Genomic DNA, 22,255 nt, shown 5'->3' with positions numbered 1-22,255 from the left:
AATCATTTTTTAGATCCAATGGGTTGGTTGGCCTAGGCGGGAGGCAAGGCGGATGGCATTTTCCCCCTTGCCCCCTTCCCCGCATGGTGCGGAGCAGGGTCCCCCCACCCTGCACCATGCGGGTAGCACCCCTAAACTTTTCATAGTTTCTCATAAATGCAAGTAAAAGTCTGCATAGAAATGAACTCACATCAGGCATAACCAAGCATTAATTGAAATATACACATTTCTTTCTCATAAAGGTAAATTAAGGAGCTGTGCATGCATTTAAATTAAGGTATATAATATTATTGGGAACTTATTTAATGGAAATCCAAGTAATCCTTATCTCACTTCTTAGTGTTGTAACACGATCACATGGAAACAAAAAGGCCCCATCTATAATTGTAGCAATTAAAGACCAAAATTGTTAAGGATTTTTGGTATTCTGTTCAGCCCAGTACTGTATTGACATGAGATTTGTCGTGTGAACTTGTGAAAATTGGCTTCATGTCAAGCAAACCATGCAGAGAAAAAAGAAATAAAACTACAAAAAATTATTTGAGAAGGATATGATCGTGGATGCAGCCTGAGAATCGATTGTGAAAACATGCATGAGATATGATCAATACCATCAAGAAAGCCGTTTTGTATTTGATTGTATTCTCTTGGTTGTAAATGTCCGTAAAATATATTGCTTGACAAAGACGATGGGTTCTATCTCAGATAATGTTTTGAAATAAGTAGCTAGAAATCATTTTGCAAGAATGAGAATGAATGTAGCTGCGTTCATATGCCGCTATGCTAAAAAAGAAAATCCCCCTTTCTGTCCCCTTTAAGCCAAAAGAAAGGAAAGTACTAATTTGATTATTTCTTCTTTTTTTGGAGTCAAAACTTCATTGGGTTGGAGTCAGATCTAGATATGCTTTTGAAATCTCACAATTGCAAACCTATAATAGACAAATTAATGCTGTCATAAACAAGAGTCATCCATCCCCTGCCATACCAATTTCGTTAGCACAAAGCCTTTCGATGGGTTTGCATATCAAATGATCAATACTAGTACACATTGATTCCCATGGCTCAAGTACCATCGAGAAGCCATGCATCTCCTTCCTTACAAAGGGCACCAAGTGCTAGATCTCGACTACAGTTGTTTTCAAAATACAAAAACATTGTTCATTTTGAAGTAAAACAAAGGATGCAGATACTATTTCCTAGAAGTCATATACTTTATAGAGGACGCATAATAACAAACATCAAAGTATGTGGAAAAGCGAGGTGATTTAGTTCAGTTGTTGGACAGCCAAATCACACCCTGGACAGCCGAAGTGGCAAGCAAGATGCAGCTGAAGAAAGTGAAGGCTATTGAGATGGCAACATGGTCACAGAAGCTATGCAAAGGCTTACAGAAGTTTGGTAGAGCTGTATGTCGGATTCCTGTGCGATTCAAGTTGGTAACCCCTGATGCAGCTGACCCAGCACTCATCATTGCATATGCAAATGCCTGCAAGCCGAAAGTAATCAGGCACTTCAAAACAGTAGCCAGCCTAAAGTTTATACCCATTTTTGTTCTTTTCGGTAAATAATTGCAGGTTTTCTTAAAAACGTAAAACAGGTATCAAGGAAGTATGGCCCAAATGGAAGCCAAAATTCTGGGAGAGTGGGAGGCATGAATGCGATTTTCTTTGTAAAGAAGCTTTAAATAAAAGGCAGAGCCAGAAAATTGATACTGAGATCTATTATAATCCCAAAAAACCTTGAATACAAATCAGGTCAATGATGCGTTTTTTTTTTTTTTTTTTTTTTTTTTTTGGGATTTCCACTTTATACAAGGTAAAAACATAAAATAGTTTCATAAAAACAGCAAAATGCTAGATAATATTAAACATGGATGCAATCATATTTTCTGAAGCTGGCAGAGGACAGTGCTCTGAGAGAACATCATGAACTATCCTCCAACGTGATCTATCTAATGGGTAAGATACTGAGAAAGCATCATTTTGCTGAGAATCGATTAAAAGGAATCTGTCTATTGTATATCCTTCAAAATTACTCAGAAAGCATCAACTGCCTTCCTAAGAAACTATCCAGCTCTTTTAAAATATTTTCTTTTCCACCATGCATGCGGCTCTGTGAGGGATAGGCTTATGATACATTTGGATATCAAAATGCACATATATACTTCATTCGTCTGGCAACATCACAATCTTAATGACCTAACCTATTGCAATCCAAGTGGTCAAGTCGAGTACATGATTTTTATCAATTGGAACAAAAGGAGATTTATAAAACATCATTTCTAAAAGCAGTTAAATAGACACTTGCAAGAATGTTAGAACAAGTAAAATAAAATAACAACTTTGTAAGTGTACTTTTTGCTCATACAAGGAAAGGATATATGGCCCCTTGAGCTTTTCTACACCTCTTCAATCTTCACTTACGATTTATGCAATATAACTGTGTCAGCATATAACACGTGCCGAGAATCAGTACATTTACGTTTCAGACTATAGCTATGTCAGCGTTTTACTCGAAGGTAATTTCTCGCAACTGCTAGCTAGTTCATGAGAGACCACTAGCAAATCCATAAAAGGTGAATCACATTTACCTGATCCCCAGCAAAGATGAGCCATGCATGATTTCGTGAGGGGATCACTGGAGTCTTCCTCAGCAGCCTTGATGCGCTAATGAGAAGCTGCAGCAAGGAGTGAGCCGCAACAGCAGCCGAAATCCCAACTAGATACCTGCCCACCACAAATTCAGAGTTCAACGACTTTTTATCATACAAATCACACCTTTAAGCTCATTAATGTGCCTTCAGACGCAATATCAACTTTAAACTGCACAACTGATTTTCAAACACTTCCCACGTCAAGATTCACACTTATTAGATGAATTATACCTAATTCGGCACAGGAGAAACATATTAAACTCATACGCAACCTCAAATTAAGCTTACCATTCAACGGCTTGTGGTGTCTAAAACTCGGCCTTAGGCACAGCAAAAGGGCCTAATGCAGACAGCAAAATTACATGTCAAATTACCTTCCTCCAGTGTTATTGTTTTGTTTGACGGAGAGTCACAAAAGCTCCCGTACTACACTCGAGTAGACCCAGCCTAAAGTGATCTATGAAGAAACAAACAAACAAGATGGGAAAGAGTAGGAAACGAAGAAGGGGAAAAAATCATTCACGGGTCTGGTTCTGTTCATTCAGATGCCACAGAGAATTCCCAAAATTTGTTGTTACATGATTACAAGCGCCAAAGAACACAAGGGCAACCACGTCAACATGTTTTTCAACCGAATCCTCACAACCTGACAAACCAGCCAAGACAACGACCCGCTTTCTCAGGTCAAGTTTTTGGTGAAAAGTGAAAAACCTAGTGGAGTGGGTAGACCAAAATTGCGGACATTGTAACAAAAGAATATGAAAGAAGGAGAAAAAAATCTTGTTGGGTGAACCTTGCCATGCTCTGTGGAACTATACTTCACAAAATGAAGTCAGATTTTGAAAATATATACTCGAATCATTTGGGATACAATAAAAAGAAAAGCCTCTACCCATCACTCAATCTGCGTCTACCGAAAAACCCAAAATGAAAGGATTCATTTTTATAACGATGATGACAATAATATAATAATAATAATTAATTTTCTTTTCTTTTTAAAAAAGAAAAGAAAATAAATACTATAACTCGAATCATTCATGTTGGGACCCAACCAGAAAGAGGCAGGAAAAGAAAAGCTGAAGTCCACAATGACTACTTCAACTTTTTTTTTTTTTTTTTTAGAGAACAGTGACTACTTCAACTAGTTCGTCCATCAAGAATCCATTTCCGACGTTTCTCAGCAACCAAACAAAGGCGATGCAACAACAACAACAACAACATCGAGAAGACCAGAAGCGCATGTAGGTAATTTGAATCGGGAGGCTTACTCGAACGAGTGGGAGAAAGACCACTTGGAGTAAACGGGGAGTTTGAAGCCGTAGATGAGGACAGTACTGGTCTCCATAGCCGTGACCATGAACGATAGAGCTGCCACCGAGGTCAACACGCACAGAAGTCTGAGAATAAGGTAACCCACGTCAGACCTCCGGCGAACCACCGAGACTTTCCTTTCCGGTGGCCTCCTCCCCACGAGGGGCCCACTCATGGAGCCATTCTCCGCCGCAGCAACCTTCGCCTCCGCAAGCTGCACCGCCGCCTCCGGCGTCTTCCGGTCACTCAGCATTGTCCCAGTGTGTGTGCGCGCGGCGTATCTCTCTCTCTCTCTCTCTCTCTGAGTTCAAAGGTTTTCGCTGAGGGTACTCCAAGCTAGCTCGGGGAGTTTTAAAGAGAGATGGCTCGGCTCCCTCCGGTTAATTAACCTCCGGTTCATACTAATTTAACGTATATATTGTACGTACAAATTTACAATGTCGTATTACTGATACATACAAGTTTGAAATTAAAAATTGCTCTTACCTCGCACCGTCATTTATACGTGAAACTACTGTAATTTGGTGTCCATCGTGACATGGAACCAACCATATTACTGCTTCTTGTCTTTTTCTGAACATTATTAAACTCAAACTTAACCTTAAGAGGAAGACAAAAGAGACAATAGGAAATCATGGTATGTCGACCGCGTCGAGCTCATGAGATGCGAAATGAAATTAAGAAAAATACGTACTGCAGTAATTGTCACATTAGAGGACTTGTCTTCTACCGAGCTGTATGCGCTCTATGTGCATGAGTTTTCACTGTAGAACTAACTATATATATAATATAAATCTACAAGCAATTAAAAGTGCTTGTCCCCACGATTCATTAGATATTTCCGCATGATTTGAACTCGCGATTGGTACGTAGCTCTTATTATTTCATACGAAACTTCTTGTCCTAAAAAAGAAAACAACGAGAATTAAGCCCTCTAAATTGTAATATTTAAAAAAATGAAGAGGCATTAACTGCAAAAGATAAATAATTTGAACCGTATGGTCAAAACTATCAAATATTATATTAGCTTGAAGGTGAGGGTGGGGTTTGGACTAGGGAGGGGTGCGTGAGAAGCGTACTGGAGATCAGAAGTAACTAGGTGGAGGAACGTAATGAAGAGAGCTCGTGATTGAACAGTACCATGGAAATGATGCTTTGTTTGGTTTGCTTTCAGTTCTATCACATTTTTCTTGGAATTTTATATTGCTCTGTACCCCATGCGACTGACTTTGTGAGAGTACTCGATCACCCCAGTAATTAAATACTCTTTATTTTTAAATGATATTTATAATTTTATAATACGTAAATATTACGTAATCTTTTTAAAAAATGAGTAATACTGTAAAAAAGTTATTATAATAGTGCATACTTTACATTCATTACATGATTATTTTTAATTTTTTAATTTTTTATTTTAAATTTGAAAGATGTGTGACCTAGATGATGCCACATCATGTGTGCAAAATGATGCTCCTAACAATAGTTTCTATTTATACTTATTCTTAAAAAATAAGGTAAGTAAATACATGATTTACATGAAAAAAAAATTTAATTTTTTAATAGTAAATTTTACTCTTTTTTAAAGTAATTATACGAGATTTGCACACTGTCAATAACATTACTCTTTTCCAATCCGCTTACAAATAACAACATTTGCCTTCCATTTAGCTTCAACCATATGCTTGCAGATTATTTGAATTGTTCTTAAGTATACCATCCATTTGAGTGTGGCATTGCGTTATTTCCATTATTCCACTAAGAAAATGATCTGAACAAGCCCATTGAAAAAAGAAAATGAAATCCACTAACCCCGCTTTTTGTAAGAAAATGAAATCCATTAACCTCATTGAAAAATAGTTCTTTACTTTTTTGTAAGAAGTTTATCCCGAGTTCACACTCTCGGAGAGCTTGTATCTGATACTATTTTTCCTGGGATGCTATTGATCATAAGTATGAAGCTGAGACTACGTATCTGACACAAGATGCCTCGTGCATGGATTCAGTAGATACAACACCTGAATTCTAGGTAATGAACCCCATTGCTGTTTTATCGTTACATGGAGGCACACGTCAGAGACAGCAGTGGGCAGCTTCAGAAAGAAAATTGAGTCGCAATTACCGAAGGTGACAAAAGTACAAACCAATTACTGATCAACCGCGTATGTGGCCAGTCTCCATATTTTGATCATTACTTCATTAATGCCCGCGTCGTAGACATCACATGTAGCATTTTAAAGCCTATGTTCGAGGGACACAACTTCTCCTCTCAATTGGAGGAGGTCACCTGCGCCCCTCAGGAATCCTGAGTCTTTGTGTATATATTCGTAACATTAATATACAAATTAATACGTAAAATTATTTGTATATAACAAAATTTTTTTAAGAAAAAATTTAATTATAAGTGATTATATGCATTAATACACACACTCATTCAATATGATTGGTCAAAAATTAAATTTTATTAAAAATAATACTAATTTAAATTTAGAATATGAAGACAATAATATTAATACGTAAATTAATATGCAAATTTGCTTGAACATAACAAAACTCTTTCTTTAAACGAGTTTGTGAATTCGAAGGTTTATTTATTTATATAGCGCGTCACCAACGTCTAATTTAAGAGTGTGTTTGGATGTTGAAGTGAGTTGAGTTGAGTTGAGTTGTAATGATAAAATATTGTTAAAATATTATTTTTTAATATTATTATTATTTTAAAATTTGAAAAAATTGAATTGTTTATTATATTTTATGTTAGGATTTGAAAAAGTTGTAATGATGAATTGAGGTGAGTTTGGTAATGTGCTTATGAAAAAGTTTGGTAATGAGTTGAGATGAATTGAAAACAATGTGCTTATGAAAAAGTTACAACAAAGCTTCTTCTTTCTTTTTTTGTTTTCCAACAAAAACAAACAAACAAAACTTTGTCGACAAGCTGGTTAGACTTGTAATGGCGACATACATTGCCTTTGATTTGTAATGGCGACATATTTGATTGTCATTTGAGCTTTCCTTTTTCTTCCCCCAAGTTGATATCTAACTTTTTAAAGTCCACGAAAAGATAATGTTCCATTAGCAAATTTATTGGAGAAACATATAATTTAAAGGCCACTGCTTGTCTACTTCCGTAACTGGAAAATACAAGCATACCAGTGTCGGATGTTAACCGGTACAAATTACAACAATGATGGTACATGAACTGAAAAATATAATCATGAAAATAGATAAACAAACAAATATTAGAACTCAAATGTTCATATGCTAACGCATCTGTGTTTTAACATCAGAAAATGGTGAATGTTACATACTGACACATATCCACCACGAAGTGAATGGTACATTCAATTATCACGATTTTTAACAAAAAGACCAAACGTATCTCGCTGGGAGGAAAAGAGAGGGAAAAAAACCTGCTTCAAGCTTACAAGTGCAAAAACTCTCGTATTTCAAATTGCCTGTGTTGTTGCATATTTGCTTATATCTAAACGGCACAAAGCCACTTGGCTGGCCTAAACTCCAAACATCAAATCCATGATTTTGGACACCAAAGATTTTGTTGGGGAAGCAATGGCCCCTCCCGACTTTGGCGCACTGGTATTGCCATTTTGAAGATAGTAGGGACGAGTAGGGGACCTCAACGTGTTCAAGTCTGAGGATTTTGCAGATGGTGGAGGTGGTGGTAAAGTCATGAATCCCTGATTGCTTAGCCTTTCATCCAAAGCCCGGCGTTGCATTGGATCCAATGTCTTGACGCCTACAATTAGTACCCCATTGATTTGCATGCCATTCTTGATGAGAGCCTTCTGAGCATCAAATCGATTCTGCACCAACAAAAGCAACCAAATCAGTAAATCTTTGTCCAAACTCCAAGCACCAGAGAAAAAGGATAGGAATGAGCTTACATTTTTTTTTATATATAAGTAAACGGTAGTATAAATAAGAATAGACAAAGCCCAGGTACACAAGCTGGTATACAAGAGATAAAACCTATCTAGTTGCTAAAGCAGGAGAAAGAAAATCATGTACATTTAGGCCATTAAAATCTACAGCAATAGCCCCAAGAAGTAAGGTGTGAAAAAATAAAATTCTAAGATCCTCTAATGTCCGCTCCTTATCTTCAAATGTCCGCTCATTATGCTCCTGCCATATACACCACATAATACAAATAAGAACCATCTTTCACACAACTTTGATTTGTGGAGCACCAGCCGGCATTACCCAGCTAGCCAATAACTCTACCACTGTAGCAGGCATCACCCAATTTAACCCTATTCGAATGAACGCATCGCTCCACAGTGCTCTAGCTGTCTCACAATGTAGCAGAAGATGATCCACTGTCTCGCCAGCTTTCTTGCACATACAACACCATTCTGGAATAATAACCCGGCGCTTCTGCAGATTATCAGTGGTCAGAATCTTACCCAGAGCCGTTGTCCAAGTGAAAAAAAGTGCTTTTGGAGATGCCTTATTCCTCCACAATCCTCTCCAAGGAAAATGCGTGTTTGGAAGCATAGCAAGGGACTTATAGTAGGAGCTAACCGAAAAAACACCCTTACCTACCGGATTCCACCACAGCTTATCTTCTCGCAATCCAGACATCCTCGAAGAGTACACTCGACTGAAAAATACCTCAAAACTGTTTAGTTCTCAATCTTGTGCTACTCTACTAAAGGAGACATTCCAATGGAGTTGATACCCTAAACGAACCATGAGATCCGCCACTGAAGCCGCCTCCTCCCCACACCAAATATCTCTCCAAAATTTTATACGAGTGCCATCCCCCACCAAAAATTTAGTATGTCGAGAAAACACCCCCCAACCACGTCGTATGTGCTTCCAAACCCCCACCCCATAGGGCCCATTCCCCTCTCTAGTACACCAATCCCCCCCCCCCCCCAATCTTACCATGTTTGCAATCAAGCACTAATTTCCATAGAGCTTCTGGTTCCAAATTATATCTCCAAAGCCATTTCCCAAGCAATGCCCGATTAAGAGATCTCAAATTCTTTATCCCCAACCCACCAGAGTGAATTGGTCTGCACACTTTATCCCAACTGACTAGGTGAAACTTGAATTCATCTCATATCCACTCCATAAGAAAACCCGATAAAGTTTTTCGATACGCACAGCCACACTAGCTAGAATTGGAAATAAAGATAGAAAGTAAGTTGGTAAGTTAGAAAGAGTACTCTTGATAAGAGTCACCCGGCCACGTTTCGACAAATATAGTCTCTTCCACCCAGCCAATCTTCGTACTATTTTCTCAATAACTGTGTTCCAAATAGACAAAGCCCGAGAAACAGCCCCTAATGGTAACCCCAAATATGTCATAAGGAGAGAAGCGACCTTACACCCAAGAGTGTTAGCCAATTGCCGAGAAATGCTGACATTCCAACAGGCACTAACTCTGATTTATCAAAATTAATTCTCAAACTTGATGCTGCTTCGAAACAAAAAAGAAGCGCCTTCAGTGCCCTAATAGCCTAATGGGAAGGATTTATAAATAATGGCCAGCAAACAGTCAGATCATTGTCGCAGAGATGGACAACTTAAAATACTCTTTGTTCAGCATGTAAACATAATGCACTTTTTTCAGTCAATTTCAAGGCTACTTCGCTATTATTAGCAATAAAATACTTAAAAAATGCAAACCAAACAACACACTAAATTGTCCATATCAAGTTCCACATATAATATCTTATTTTTAATCTCACAATCCAATTTCATCTCAATACTATAGATATGAGAACAACCTACTTATATAAAAAAAAAAAAAGATATGAGAACAACCTATCAGGAGTACACGAAGACATGCTTTAACATCACACAGTCATTACATACATGATCCTGCTTTCGTAGGAATGCATGCAATTGAAGACAGAATCAATGACTTCTACCCTACAATAAATGAGCATATAACAGCCGCATGTACTAGGGCTATGCCTATTTTTATCCTCAATGAAGTCTTTGTTTTACTGATCAAAAAAATAAATGAGCATATACAGAGAAGAGAAGAGGTCATTATTCCACATTGCTGACATTTGCATAATTCATTGGAGCAAGCACCCACCAAGAAGCTGGCATTGAACACGAGAATAGGTAACAGTTTTTCCACATTTAGCACATCTAAACCAGGAAAGTTTTTATAAATGACAATGCCTTCATAGACAGAGGTTTCAAGAGAGAACAACTACGAATTTGGCTATGTTAAGCCAGCTTTTCTTTGAGAAAATCAGGGAGTTCTTCAGTCTTTCGCCTTCTCAGTTCAAGTTCCATTTGCATCCGCTCCTTATCAATAGGACCAATAAGCATGCTTTTCAATCTCCTATTTGCTATTAAGTAAAGATACCACATTTTATTAAAGAGAGTGAGGAGCACAATCCAAGTACAAACCCCCAGTTTAAGGGAAAGACATACCATATCAAATTGACAAAGTAATACTAACATCAAAGGCCCTAAGAAAAGATGGAATTAAGAGATTGCTGCTGTTGACTAAAAAACCATATTTATCAAACTTGAAACAACAGGAAAGAAAAGAGACCTGATACAGAATGTGCATCCAGTTAGCATCTCTTGGACCAGGAATATGTTTCAAAATCACACCACATTTTTCAAACTCCCTCAATACTAAATTAGTGTCAGCTGGGGAAAACCTGGGAAGAAAAAGAAAATGGTATACTTATTAAGAGAAAAAAATAATCATAGTCCTACAAGAAAATGAAGTAAATAAGCACATTTCATGTACTTATATGGTTGATAACAAGTGGAATATCACAAATAAAGCTTCAAAGGGTTTAAGAGTCAAGTAAGATGCACAGAGGCAGACCTAGAAGCTTCAGACCATAAATTTTCATACTTCAAAGGTAGAAAACACCATGAGGTTCAACATTGAAACTAGTCTATTATGTTTCCAGAAAATAGAAGCCCTAATGATGCTTTAATTATCAGATTTAACAAGCCATATAACCTCATGAAAACATGATACAACAAAAACAAAAGGATTTTTTCTGCTATATTCTATTCAAGAGGGTTTATCTGAGATGGCTTGTTCATCATAGGTTTTTGCTTGGCTTTCTCCCTTGGATAGGGATCCAAGAACCCTTTTCCGCAATGATATGCTATTTCCATTGAGTATTCAAGTAGCAAAGTGACTCCAAGATGAAGGCTATTTAATATAAGATCACTAGCATGCAAAAGACTGTCTAAGATAAAGCAGAGAACACCTCCTATTAAAATTCACTTAGTAGCTCATATAACTTAAATAATTTTGTGGAGAACCATCCACTGAGTGTTTGTGATACATAATTGGATCTCCTTATGTAATTATCACACAACATATAACCAAACTCTATTTTTTTTTATGAATAAACATCCAAACTCTATTGACCAGGCACAAGCGCTTAACTCAGTAATCACAATTAAATGAAGATGGTTTGGCCAAACTTTCAATACTGCAAAACCTTATTTCCTTTGAAAGCATTTCGTAAAGAGCTATAAATAGGGATGTGGAGATATTTTTCTGTGATCAGTACGTAAGAACCTTATTAATAAGAAAAATAGGGGATGTTGAGATATTTTTTTTGTTCTTATTAGTTATTATCATTTTGGATGAAGAGAGATTAAAGCCAAAAACTATATAGGTAAAATCATTAGAAAAAGAAAACTAAGGTTAAAACAATACCCATAAATGGTAACCCATTCCTCCTCGTTGAGGTTCCCTACAGGCACGGAATTCCTCTGCATCTCTGGTCTTGCAACCTCTCTTGGAGGTGGAAGTGTGATCAAAGCACCAGGCTGAACCACACCCTCAACAGGCGAGCCCTTTCCTTTCTCATCTTGCTCACTACCGCTCTTTGCAGGTGACCACCAATTAAAACCTGCAGAACCCTGTTGGTTTTGCTGTGGACCCATTAGGGCATAGGAAGTGCTTGTCTCTGATTTGTTTTTCCCCAGTGTTGGGAAGCTCTGACCAGAACTCTGGAGTGGAGTTCTGGGGTCTGATTTGACTTCTGGAGACATTGGGTAATCTAGAATCCCAGATTCAGGGGAAAAGTCTGAGCGGTCTTCCAAGGTATAAACAGGAGGAGGTGGAAGATCTGTCCCTGCGAAATTCTCACGCCATAGAGCAGATACTGCAGCTGCTTGGCCTGGACTTGAAAATTTTCCTTTCCTGGCAGAAATGGGAGATGCCAAATCCTGGAAAAATAATGACTGTCTCCCGGATCTGGGCGTTCTCTGTACTGTGGTGTTCATAATTTTAAAATCTGAAATGCAGTATCTGCAAACCAATATCGAGCTAATTACCCACTGTCCAGTTTCCATGAAATGACAAAAAGGAACATACTCGAGTAGTGTAAAATAAGGTTTTTGCCACAATTCAGAGGCGTAGATCATTCCTCAGGTCCAAATAGATAAAAATTAAAGAATTATGAGGTTGTTTTTTTTTTTATAAGACGAATAACGAGGTTGTTCCTCACACGGAAAAATGATACTATTAAAAAAGTCAGTTTGTATTTTCATTTATAAATTTTCTCGGCAATGAAACATATTTTGATTTGAACAAGGATGAAGTGAAGATTATTAAAAGAGGTCAAGATCAGCTAAATAAATCCAGCTTAGAAAACTAAAATTCATTGAAAACTAAGAGAAAGCGTCGCTCCAGGATTTAAATACGCCAACATTCCTAGGTAATTGATCCATTTGTTTTGACCTATAAAAAAAAAAATGATTCATTTACTTTGCATGAAGTGGCAGAGAACAATCTAAGTACATCTACCAAAATTACAATTATCATCTAACTTATTTCATTTTCTCAGCAAGCGAAGCAAGTACGATATACACCAAGCATATCAAAATAAACATTAACATAGCGTGAAAGTAACTAAGAATTAGCTGCGAAAATCTAGCTCCTTCAAGCTAAAATTCCTCAACAATGGACAGAAATTGCACTGCGGAATTTAATTCAATAGAAAATTTTAAACAATCCCTTGGTCTGGTAGCTAATAAAATAAAGAAATAAAAAACAAGAAAAGAATCTAGAACCTAAGAAATACTCCACTCAGTCGCTACGCCAAGAACTCGTCATCAGGCGCAATAACTAAAATTAATCATCTACGACTTTTCCCTCGGTACCCAATAGTAAATGGAAAATCACAATTATCAACGTTTCTTTTCATTTCTTGCGTTTCTCGGCAATCATACATAAATTAGAGAGAGATGGAGAGAGTACCTGGAGGGATTTGGGATTGAGCTAGGTAGAATCGAATAGGATTTTTGAAATGTGGAGGGTGTGGGGGTTTTCCCTCCCAAAAACAGCTCGAGAACAGAGCTGCTCTGAATGGAACGAAACCCTAAACCTCAATCCAATTCAAAACTTCACGACGGTTGGATCCTTAAGAGTTTGACTGAGATGACGTAAATACCCTCGTTCCATTAGTCGTCATGAGCTCAGCCTTTCGCTACCATTAAGCTTACTTTTTTGCTCAAAATGAAGTTTTTTCCTTCCATTTAAACCGAACAAAAAATGTAATTTCGTAATTTTTTTTGTTAATCTCACGCTGATTGAAATATTTATAAATACTAATTTTCCAAAGTAAAATATAAGGACCTCCACACGTCTATTATATTTCACAAAAGTTAAAATTATATATGTAGTCGCAAAATATAAATTGATCGTTTTGGTCTTTTTTTAGTTTAAAAAAAAAAAAAAAAGCTTAGGGTTATATTTCTTTTAACGATTCGTGTCTTATAGTTTGTTTTGACAAGTCTAAAAAAAATTCACAGATTGACGTGACATATTAGACTAATGATCTTAAGGATTTTATAACGTAGATGAAATAATTTTGAGTTCTATTACTGATAAGTTTGGTGTGTCGGCATACTAAAAGAAAAAAAATTAAAACATCAATACTTTTTGTTATTAAAATATTTTATTTCAATGGTGCGTAAAAAGGTCTGTACTTAAAATTAGAACCCTCATATTTTAGTGACGGATCGAGAGTACTTGGCTAGCTTGAGTACTTCATGATTTCTTTTTTCTCTCTTTTCTTTTATTTTTATATAAGTAACCATATATATGTCACTAATTCGTTTATGGCCAAGAAATTAAGAACTACGTACGTCGACAGTACTGAGTTTATTATCATTCCGATTTCATTTGCTATTTTGAGTCGTCGAGGTTCTTCTTGCGCAGATGCATGCACTTGATCGATCGTTTATATATAATATTGGTATAGTTAAGAGAATATCAGAGCTAGATGTCTCAGAGCTAGGCTAGGGTCAGGCCGGCTTTATAATTATCTCGTGCCTGCCCCTCATGAGCATGCGCAAAAATATCATCCTATAATGAAATATGGTTTTATTGCAGTACGTACGTACGTAGTAGTACTGTATCTTACATCATGATTTATTACTGTACATAAGAATGATGGACACACCAAACACCATTAACATTATATGATCATATCATAACAAGTTTTAAAATGGGGCTGAGAGCGGTTCTCTGAGCCCCACTTGATCCGGGGATTCTACGCTAACCATAGTAGCCATGCAGGAGCATTGACAAGGTCTTCCCATAATGTGAGTCGTCTTCATCTCCTCGCACTCAACAGGCTTGTACAGTAGCTGCTTTCCCTCTTCCAATACTTTTCTCTGATCATCTGCATCAATATCATTTCCTGGAACCAATGGCCTCGATAATGATCCCTACATACAGGCCAGGCAATTTTTATGAGCAGAATGTTAGTGTGTGTGTGTGTGTGTGTGTGTGTGTGGCATGGAATTTAGCTTTCTTACAAGTCGTAGTTCCTTCAACCTTTAAAGCTCACCTGATCAATGAATACAATGGAAGCTTCATTTGGTTCCATTTTCTGAACAACATCTGCAGCCACTTCCTGCATTACATACAAAATAAAATATCAACCTGCAAAAGACAATTCAAATAACAAACGAGATCAGAAAATTAAAGCTACGTAATTTACGTACCCTGGCACGGTTAAGTTGTCCTTGATTCAAGGTCTTAGGCTCCATTTCAATGGAGCAACAGATGTTAGCCGCCATTTACAGCACAGAAACCCAACTCTTTTGATCAAACAAATTGGGTAGCAAGTTCTGCCCATCACCACCAAAAACGATGAAGTCAGTACTGCGCGCCTTCACTTCACAGACAGACATCATGTCCATATATATAGGGCCATAACATGAGGCAACGATGTACGTTGCTTTCTGTTAAATCACGGACTAAGCTTGACTTTTAGCTGCAGAAATATGAGGTTATAGAGCAAAGCAAGATCTCCATCACATTCGCATCCCGTGCGCCTAGATCATCTCTGTACAAATTTCATTGTCACTCCAAACTTTAAACTGTTGAAGCTAGCACATACATGTTCACGCCTCACGGGGTCAATAATTATTTCCCTCGATCGATCGGTTTCGATTGATGTCTCAATCCCTTTCAGGGTAGGAACATTCACATCTATTCGATTTAATTGGCCCCGTGTGGAGGATTAGTGCCTTTTCTATTAGCTGTAAATGTAACTAAACAACAACCTTGAGGGCTATTTGATTGAATTCATCATAACTTTAAACAATCCACAATATATACATATAAATGTATCCGATTTATGGTGTTTGATTGGTGGGTTTGAGGTGGAAAATAAAGCAATAAACTAGGGGTGGGCTCCGACTCCGACGGAGTCGGAGTTGTCATTTCCGACCTCCAACTCCGACAAAAGTCGGAGCCGAATTTTCCCTTCGATTCCGACTCCGAACGTAGTCGGAGTCCGATTCCGATCGGAGGTCAGAGCTCCGAACTCCGATCGGAACTCCAAACGAAGGTCGGAGCTCCGACCTCCGATCGGAACTCCGACTGAAGTTCGAAGGGAGTTCCGAACGGAGGTCGGAGCTCCGACTCCGAACAAAATTTTCGAACTCAATTTCGAAAATTTTGTTCTTTTTTTATTATTATTTAAATTTTATTGTTCAATTTCGTTTCAGATAGTGAGCAACATATATATTTTTTTTAAAAGTGAACGATCTACAAATATTTAGTTTATTCAAGAGTTTTCAATAATTTAAATATTTGTTCTGATTTTGTTACTGAATTTTGATTATATCTTTAATTTGTTTTATGTCCGCCTGAAATTTAGCATTAAAAGTGCTCATGACTCATGAGTTGAAAATTACACAAATTTAAAATTTTATAAAAAAGAATGATGGTACGAATTTCTATAATTCGATTAATTTCAGTTGGATAATAAATTCTAAACGTTTGAGAGAGGATGGATAAATACTAATAGAAATTATAGAATAAAGAGTACTTATCTCACGTCTTTGCTCGGGATATAACTACATAAATATAACTATATAAATAGTTTAAAAAGTAAATAACATGTAGCCATAAGTTATAACAGTCTCATTTATAACGTAATAACAATATGACTCAATCTTGAAATATAACTATATAAAAATTAAACACAGATTTCACTCAAATACTTTTTGTTTCATTGGTCATGCCTGAAATGAAGATAAAAAGTAGCAATCAATAGATGAAAAAAATTGATAATAAAAAATTAAATACAGTAAAAGAATAATTTGATTTTTACCAAGAAAGGAGGTTCTCTCAACTCCATCTCAACTCTCAAGTAGCATCCGTTCCAGACTCTCAATCATCGGTAATTATGTTAGGGTTCACAATTAGATCTATAAAATCATAAAAAGTAGAAGTTAGAAACATTAAAAATAATTAAATCATCATTTAAAAGCATATAAACTTACCCGATTCAAGCCTATAGCTCTCGGCATCAACGCCAACGGTATCTAGTCCAATAGGCGTTTCACTTATCCAATTATGTGTGCAAACGAGAGCCTCCATGGTTGGCGGTCACAATGAACTCCGATAAGCATCCAACACGCGACCTTCAGTGCTAAATGCCGACTCTGAGGCAACCGTAGTGACAGGAATGGCTAGCACATCTCGGGCCACACAGGAAAGGACTGGATACTTTGTGGAATTAACTTTCCACCAAGTTAATAACTGAAATACATCACTAGGTGCCTCGACAGCTTCCATAAAATATCGTTCATCCTCAGATATACAATGCATAATATTCCTTGTTGACATGAGTTGATGATACTGTTGTATAATACGATTGCCTCTAACCCCTACAGATGGGTCAGTATCACCTGAGGAAACTGTCAATCCTGTCCGCCTCGAATGTGAGGAGCTACCAACTGCGGATGAAGGCTGAGCACTAGTACTGTAGTGATGATATAAGTCATCAAGATCACTTTTTAGCAATCTAATAAACTCTGCAGCCTTCACTGCCCCGAGGATGGAATTTACCCAAAATTCTAGAACGGCCAACTTAACTTGAGGGTCAAGGATCACAGCCACAAATAGCAATCTATTTATCTTCTCAATATTCTCCCAATATTTATCATATTTGATCTTCATCCTCATAGCCATAGCAGATAACAATCCAGCAGAGTCAGTACAACTATTTTCTAATTGGAAGTGAAGCTCCGAGAGCTCGCTGAAAACTGAGTTTGCAGTCGTATATTTGGATCCAGATAGCCGCATGGTTATCTCATAAAAAGTTCTTAAAAATTCAACAAAATAACTCACACTGGTCCAATCATGTGCGTCCGGCGCACCGAGCCCCTGTCCTGCTGGCTCCAACAAAGCATACCTCAGGCCCCCATCCTCGACCTCCATCCGCTTGAATGCTTTTTGGTACTTCTGTGTCACATCCAACATCATGTATGTAGAATTTCATCGAGTCGGAACGTCCAAGTACAGCATACTAGAACATTCAATCTTCAGATTTTCTGCTATTGCCTTAAACTTAGTAAGCCTTTGAGGGGAACCCCTCACATATCGTACAATGTAGCGGACTCAGGTTATGGAATCATGAACCTCTTTTAATCCCTCAACAACTATGAGGTTAATGATATGAGCACAGCATCGAACGTGAATAAACTCGTGGGCCCAAATGACATCATCTCTCACCGTCGTGCTCCGCTTAAACCAATCAATTGTTGTTTCATTTGCACTGGTATTGTCAACTGTAATACACAGCACTTTTCGAATTCCCCAGTCCTTTAAACAATCATCCATCTTCGCCCCAATGGATGCACCTTTATGATCCACAATTTCTTTAAAACCAATAATTTTTTTATGCAAAATCCACTCACTGTCAATGTAGTGTGCTGTGATACACATGTAGCAGACATTCTGTATAGAAGTCCATGTGTCAGTCGTAAAAGACACTCTCTGGCTAGTGGTAATAAACATCTTCCTCATCTCCTCCTTGTCCTTCGCATGCCTCTTCATACAATCTCGCATCACTGTATACCGTGATGGAATGGGAAATCGTGGCTCAACAAAATTTAAAAACTTTCGAAAGCCTCTTTTCTCGACTATGGTAAATGGCATCTCATCAGTAATTATCATCTCTGCAAGCATGTCCTTCAACATCTTCTCACTGTATTGAGGGATGACCAATTTCTTAGTCTGTGTACCATCAGTGGCTGTAGAAGTTTGGTAACTGAGGTTGGTCTGATCAGTGGCTTGCAATCCCTTCGCTATCTTATATCGTTGACAACCATTTAGATGTGCTATTAACACACCGGTACCTTGCTTCTTCGAATGCCATCCACAAAGTGATCCACAGTAATGGCATCTTGCTACTGGGTTCGCAATTTCACCAGAAATTTTGGTGAAATGCTCCCATGTCCACGACCTCTTTTTAGAAGGTCGTGGTGGTTGATCTTGCTCAATGGGCATCTCCTCCTCTTCGTTGAACATATCCTCATCCTCTATATCAACTGGGAGTGGGAGTCGACTACTCGCACAAGATGTAGCTGCTCTAGATGTAGCTACCCTAGATGTGGCTCTAGGGGTGGAAGTACCCACCAGTGTAGGAGTTGTAGCATTGGCATCCGCCACATCCCCTTGTGGATGATCATCTCCACTATATCTAGGATCCATATCACAATCAATGGAGCTGAAAAAATTAAATTAGAAGCAAAAAATTAATTTAAAAATAAACTAGGCTATTGTATTATATAATAGGACATGTACTATTGTATCATAATATATTATTGTATCGATGTATTATTACATCGAGGTTCGGTTGACGTGTGCTCGACTCAGCGGAACCCATTCAGAGAGGTTCGCTCGACGTGCGCTCGACGTTCGCTCGAGCAGAACCCATCCAGAGAGGTTCGCTCGACGTGACGCTCGAGCAGAATCCATCTAGAGAAGTTCGCTCGACGTGCGCTCGACATGGCGCTCGAGCAGAATCCATCCAGAAAAGTTCGCTCGACTTCCGCTCGACATATCGCTCGAGCCAATGTTCAATACAACGTGCGCTCGACTTGCGCTCGACACCTCGCTTGAGCGCAAGTCTGCAATACAATGTAAAATTCAGGATTTTGAGCGCCGTGTTAGGACTATATTGAATATTCAATACAACCAATTCACAAGAATCACAACTGCTGGCTCCAATTCATAAGAGACGTGCTTGAATTAAATTTAGGGCTCACCGTAGGTGGAAGCTGAACAGAGGAGCAACGAGGAACGGTGGCACAGAGGAGCAACGACGAACGGCGGCACGCTGGCACTGGGACGGAAGACGCGAGAGAGAAGGGATGGTTCAGTCACTGGGACGGGAGACGCGAGAGAGAAGGGAGAAGGAAGAAGAAGAACTGAGAAAGGAAGAAGAAGGGGGGAACGTATGTCTTCCTTCATATGAAACAACGCCGTTCCATATTAAGTGGAACAGTGTCGTTCAATATTTTTTTTTTAAACCCAGCTGTAAAACGTCGTTGTTTTACAGCTGGGTTTAAAAAAAAATTTGGAGTCGGAGTCGGAGCTACAAGGAGCTCCGACTCCGACTCCGACTCCGACTCCGAATGACTATTCGGAGCTACTCCGAATTCCGACAACTCCGACTCCGTCGAAGTCGGCGTCGGAGCGGAGGTCGGACGGAGTAAAAAATTTTTGAAATTTTGCACACCCCTACAATAAACATACCCCCACTACCCCCAAAAAACAATAATGAAATAGACAAAAATAGAAAGAATTAGCAAGGACTTGCATGGGAGTATAAATTATAAACAATTTCATCTCCATGCTTAGCCCAGTGGGCTGGCAGGCTGCATAAAATGGGCTATTTAGTTAGGACAGTTTTAAATATCCCAATCTCCAAGCTTGGCCCAGGTCGCGACCTTTGGAAGGAGATTTATGTATGGTACTCCGATTCATGCATAATGATTACAAAAATTATTGATTTTTTTCTCTATAAAGCAGGCTGCAGCTTCGTCTGAATTAGGGCTTTTTTTTAATTAAATAAATATTTTATCTTATCTTATTTTTTTATTATAATTTTTTTAAATTTTTACACAAAATATAATAAACAGTTTAATTTTTTTAAATTTTAAAATAATAATAATATTAAAAAATAATATTTTATTTAACTTTCAATTTTCATTTCAACCTACCATCCAAACCGCACCTTAAAGAGTATCAACTTTAACAGGATGATGATCTAATATCATGCAGTTGATGCTAAATTGGGCTAATATATAGCAAAACAGAAAACTTAAGATGGAGGGAATTTTTTATATGGTTTTTTTAATCTGTCAAAATTAATGGTGGGATCGGTAGAAACAATATTTCAAATAAGATTTTTATAGAAGTGGTTCTCATTTTTTTTTTTTTTTTTCATTCTAATTAGAAAGAGGTGAAGATTTTTTTTTTTTTTTTTTTTTTGGAAGCTGTGAAATTTCTCTTAGTGCCTAAACATTTTTAGATGGAAAATGATATTTTCTGTAAAAATCAAAGTTTTCCACACCCAAAACCACGCATTATTACACAAAAAAAAGGGAAATATTTCCTTATGCAAACAATGATCGATATCTTTGTCCAGGGTTAAAATTGATCAGTAGTCGTTGGAACTGATTCAAAATAGTCAAAGCATAAAAGGTCAAGAAGATTAGACAAAACAATGAACTGGATCGGGCTAATGATCAAATGCTAGCCCAACTGGCCTATGTGCGACCATGTGCCTACCTAATTAAGTTTAGCATATATACATACATACATATATATATATATATATACACACACACACGGGATGGATCAAGAACATATATATATATATATATATAGTTGATCTGCTTGTGTTACTGCATGCTATTATTTTCTAGATTTGTAATAGCTGGAAACCTCCTAGATTTGTTTCTGTATAGGCTTTTTAACCATGCATGCATGCAAGTAGGTCAAAATGCTGAAATATTTTGGGTGTCCCGTTTTTAGTACTCATCGTCGACAATGGTGGGGCGGGCGAGTAGCTTTATATAATTGAGCTATAAAAGATCATAAGTTGGACAGATGGGCAAATTCACCTACTGCTATTGAACCACGTACTAATTATATTAACTTTCAGGGCCACGTGAAAAGGAAGGGCACAGATCATGGGGCTAGCTGGAGCGTCGAAGGTATGTGCCTTTTTCCAAGCTATATATAAGTTATAAATGTATCCTAGCTATCTCTTTTGGGGGAAAAGAAAGCATATCGATCCAATACCTTTGAGCTCATATTTTTTTTATCTCCAATACCAAATACATATAGCTAGGTGTGCAAATGAGCATGATCACCTTTAAATATTCCTTGGTCATGTTCACCTGCATATATGGCCTAGTGGCTCACTGTTGTCTAAATCCCGCGTTTTGGCAATTTCTTCGAGTTTGGAACCTTTAAGGGATCATGGAGTGGGACACAAATATTCTTGCTTATCCCCCCCACCCTCCCCAAGAAAGAAATCATATATAGGAAGTACGTACGTACATGTCCACTAGTATTTTTCTTGTTTAGATGGTACGTCTAAAATTTACACCGACGTACTATAAGAAAATTGTTTAATTGTGACCAACTATTTTCTCTCAAAATGAGTATATTTTCATCGCAAATAATAATTCTCGTCGCAAATAATTCATCATAAATATTCATTTTTCTTATAGTGATATACGAGGGATGACGTGAAATTTACTTCTCCAATGAAAACTTGAACCTAGCTAGCTATATTAATATGACATCATTACTGCCATTAGATCATATTTGGATAATAAAAAAATAAGGGTTTTATATAGTCAGTCAAGTGAATAGTATATCCTTGCTTTTTAATCACATAACATGACATTTCCTTTATTTTTCTGAGAATATTTCGATCACATGATCATGATCACATCTCTCTCTCGCCGTGTTGGCTGTTCCAAAATCATTAAACG

The 22,255-nt window shown here is 37.6% G+C and overlaps 3 protein-coding genes across 4 annotated transcripts; all 3 read right to left on the bottom strand.

Annotated features, from left to right (window-relative positions):
• Window positions 1–993: 993 nt before the first annotated feature.
• Window positions 994–22,255, bottom strand: LOC121260895 (CASP-like protein 3A1). Of its 2 annotated transcripts, XM_041162970.1 has the most exons (4): window positions 22,214–22,255; window positions 3,922–4,265; window positions 2,591–2,726; window positions 994–1,486 (listed from the first exon to the last, which is right to left on the bottom strand). In XM_041162970.1, the coding sequence occupies exons 1-4, from the start codon at window positions 22,247–22,249 to the stop codon at window positions 1,271–1,273; spliced, it is 732 nt and encodes a 243-aa protein (XP_041018904.1). In that variant the 5' UTR covers window positions 22,250–22,255; the 3' UTR covers window positions 994–1,270. The 2 variants fall into 2 exon arrangements, with proteins under 2 accessions (XP_041018904.1, XP_041018912.1); XM_041162978.1 differs by lacking the exon at window positions 22,214–22,255 and having other exon boundaries at window positions 3,922–4,385.
• On the bottom strand, window positions 7,202–13,349 carry LOC121260345 (nuclear pore complex protein NUP35). Its single transcript, XM_041162183.1, has 4 exons — window positions 13,194–13,349; window positions 11,646–12,242; window positions 10,506–10,617; window positions 7,202–7,785 (listed from the first exon to the last, which is right to left on the bottom strand). Exons 2-4 carry the CDS (start codon window positions 12,215–12,217, stop codon window positions 7,474–7,476), a joined length of 996 nt encoding a protein of 331 aa, XP_041018117.1. The 5' UTR covers window positions 12,218–12,242; window positions 13,194–13,349; the 3' UTR covers window positions 7,202–7,473.
• On the bottom strand, window positions 14,305–15,113 carry LOC121261812. The gene is made up of 3 exons (XM_041164221.1): window positions 14,948–15,113; window positions 14,791–14,856; window positions 14,305–14,668 (listed from the first exon to the last, which is right to left on the bottom strand). Exons 1-3 carry the CDS (start codon window positions 15,020–15,022, stop codon window positions 14,441–14,443), a joined length of 369 nt encoding a protein of 122 aa, XP_041020155.1. The 5' UTR covers window positions 15,023–15,113; the 3' UTR covers window positions 14,305–14,440.

Source organism: Juglans microcarpa x Juglans regia, chromosome 1D (assembly GCF_004785595.1).
Source record: "Juglans microcarpa x Juglans regia isolate MS1-56 chromosome 1D, Jm3101_v1.0, whole genome shotgun sequence".
Lineage (NCBI taxonomy): Eukaryota > Viridiplantae > Streptophyta > Magnoliopsida > Fagales > Juglandaceae > Juglans > Juglans microcarpa x Juglans regia.
This window is presented reverse-complemented; position numbering and strand designations above follow the sequence as displayed.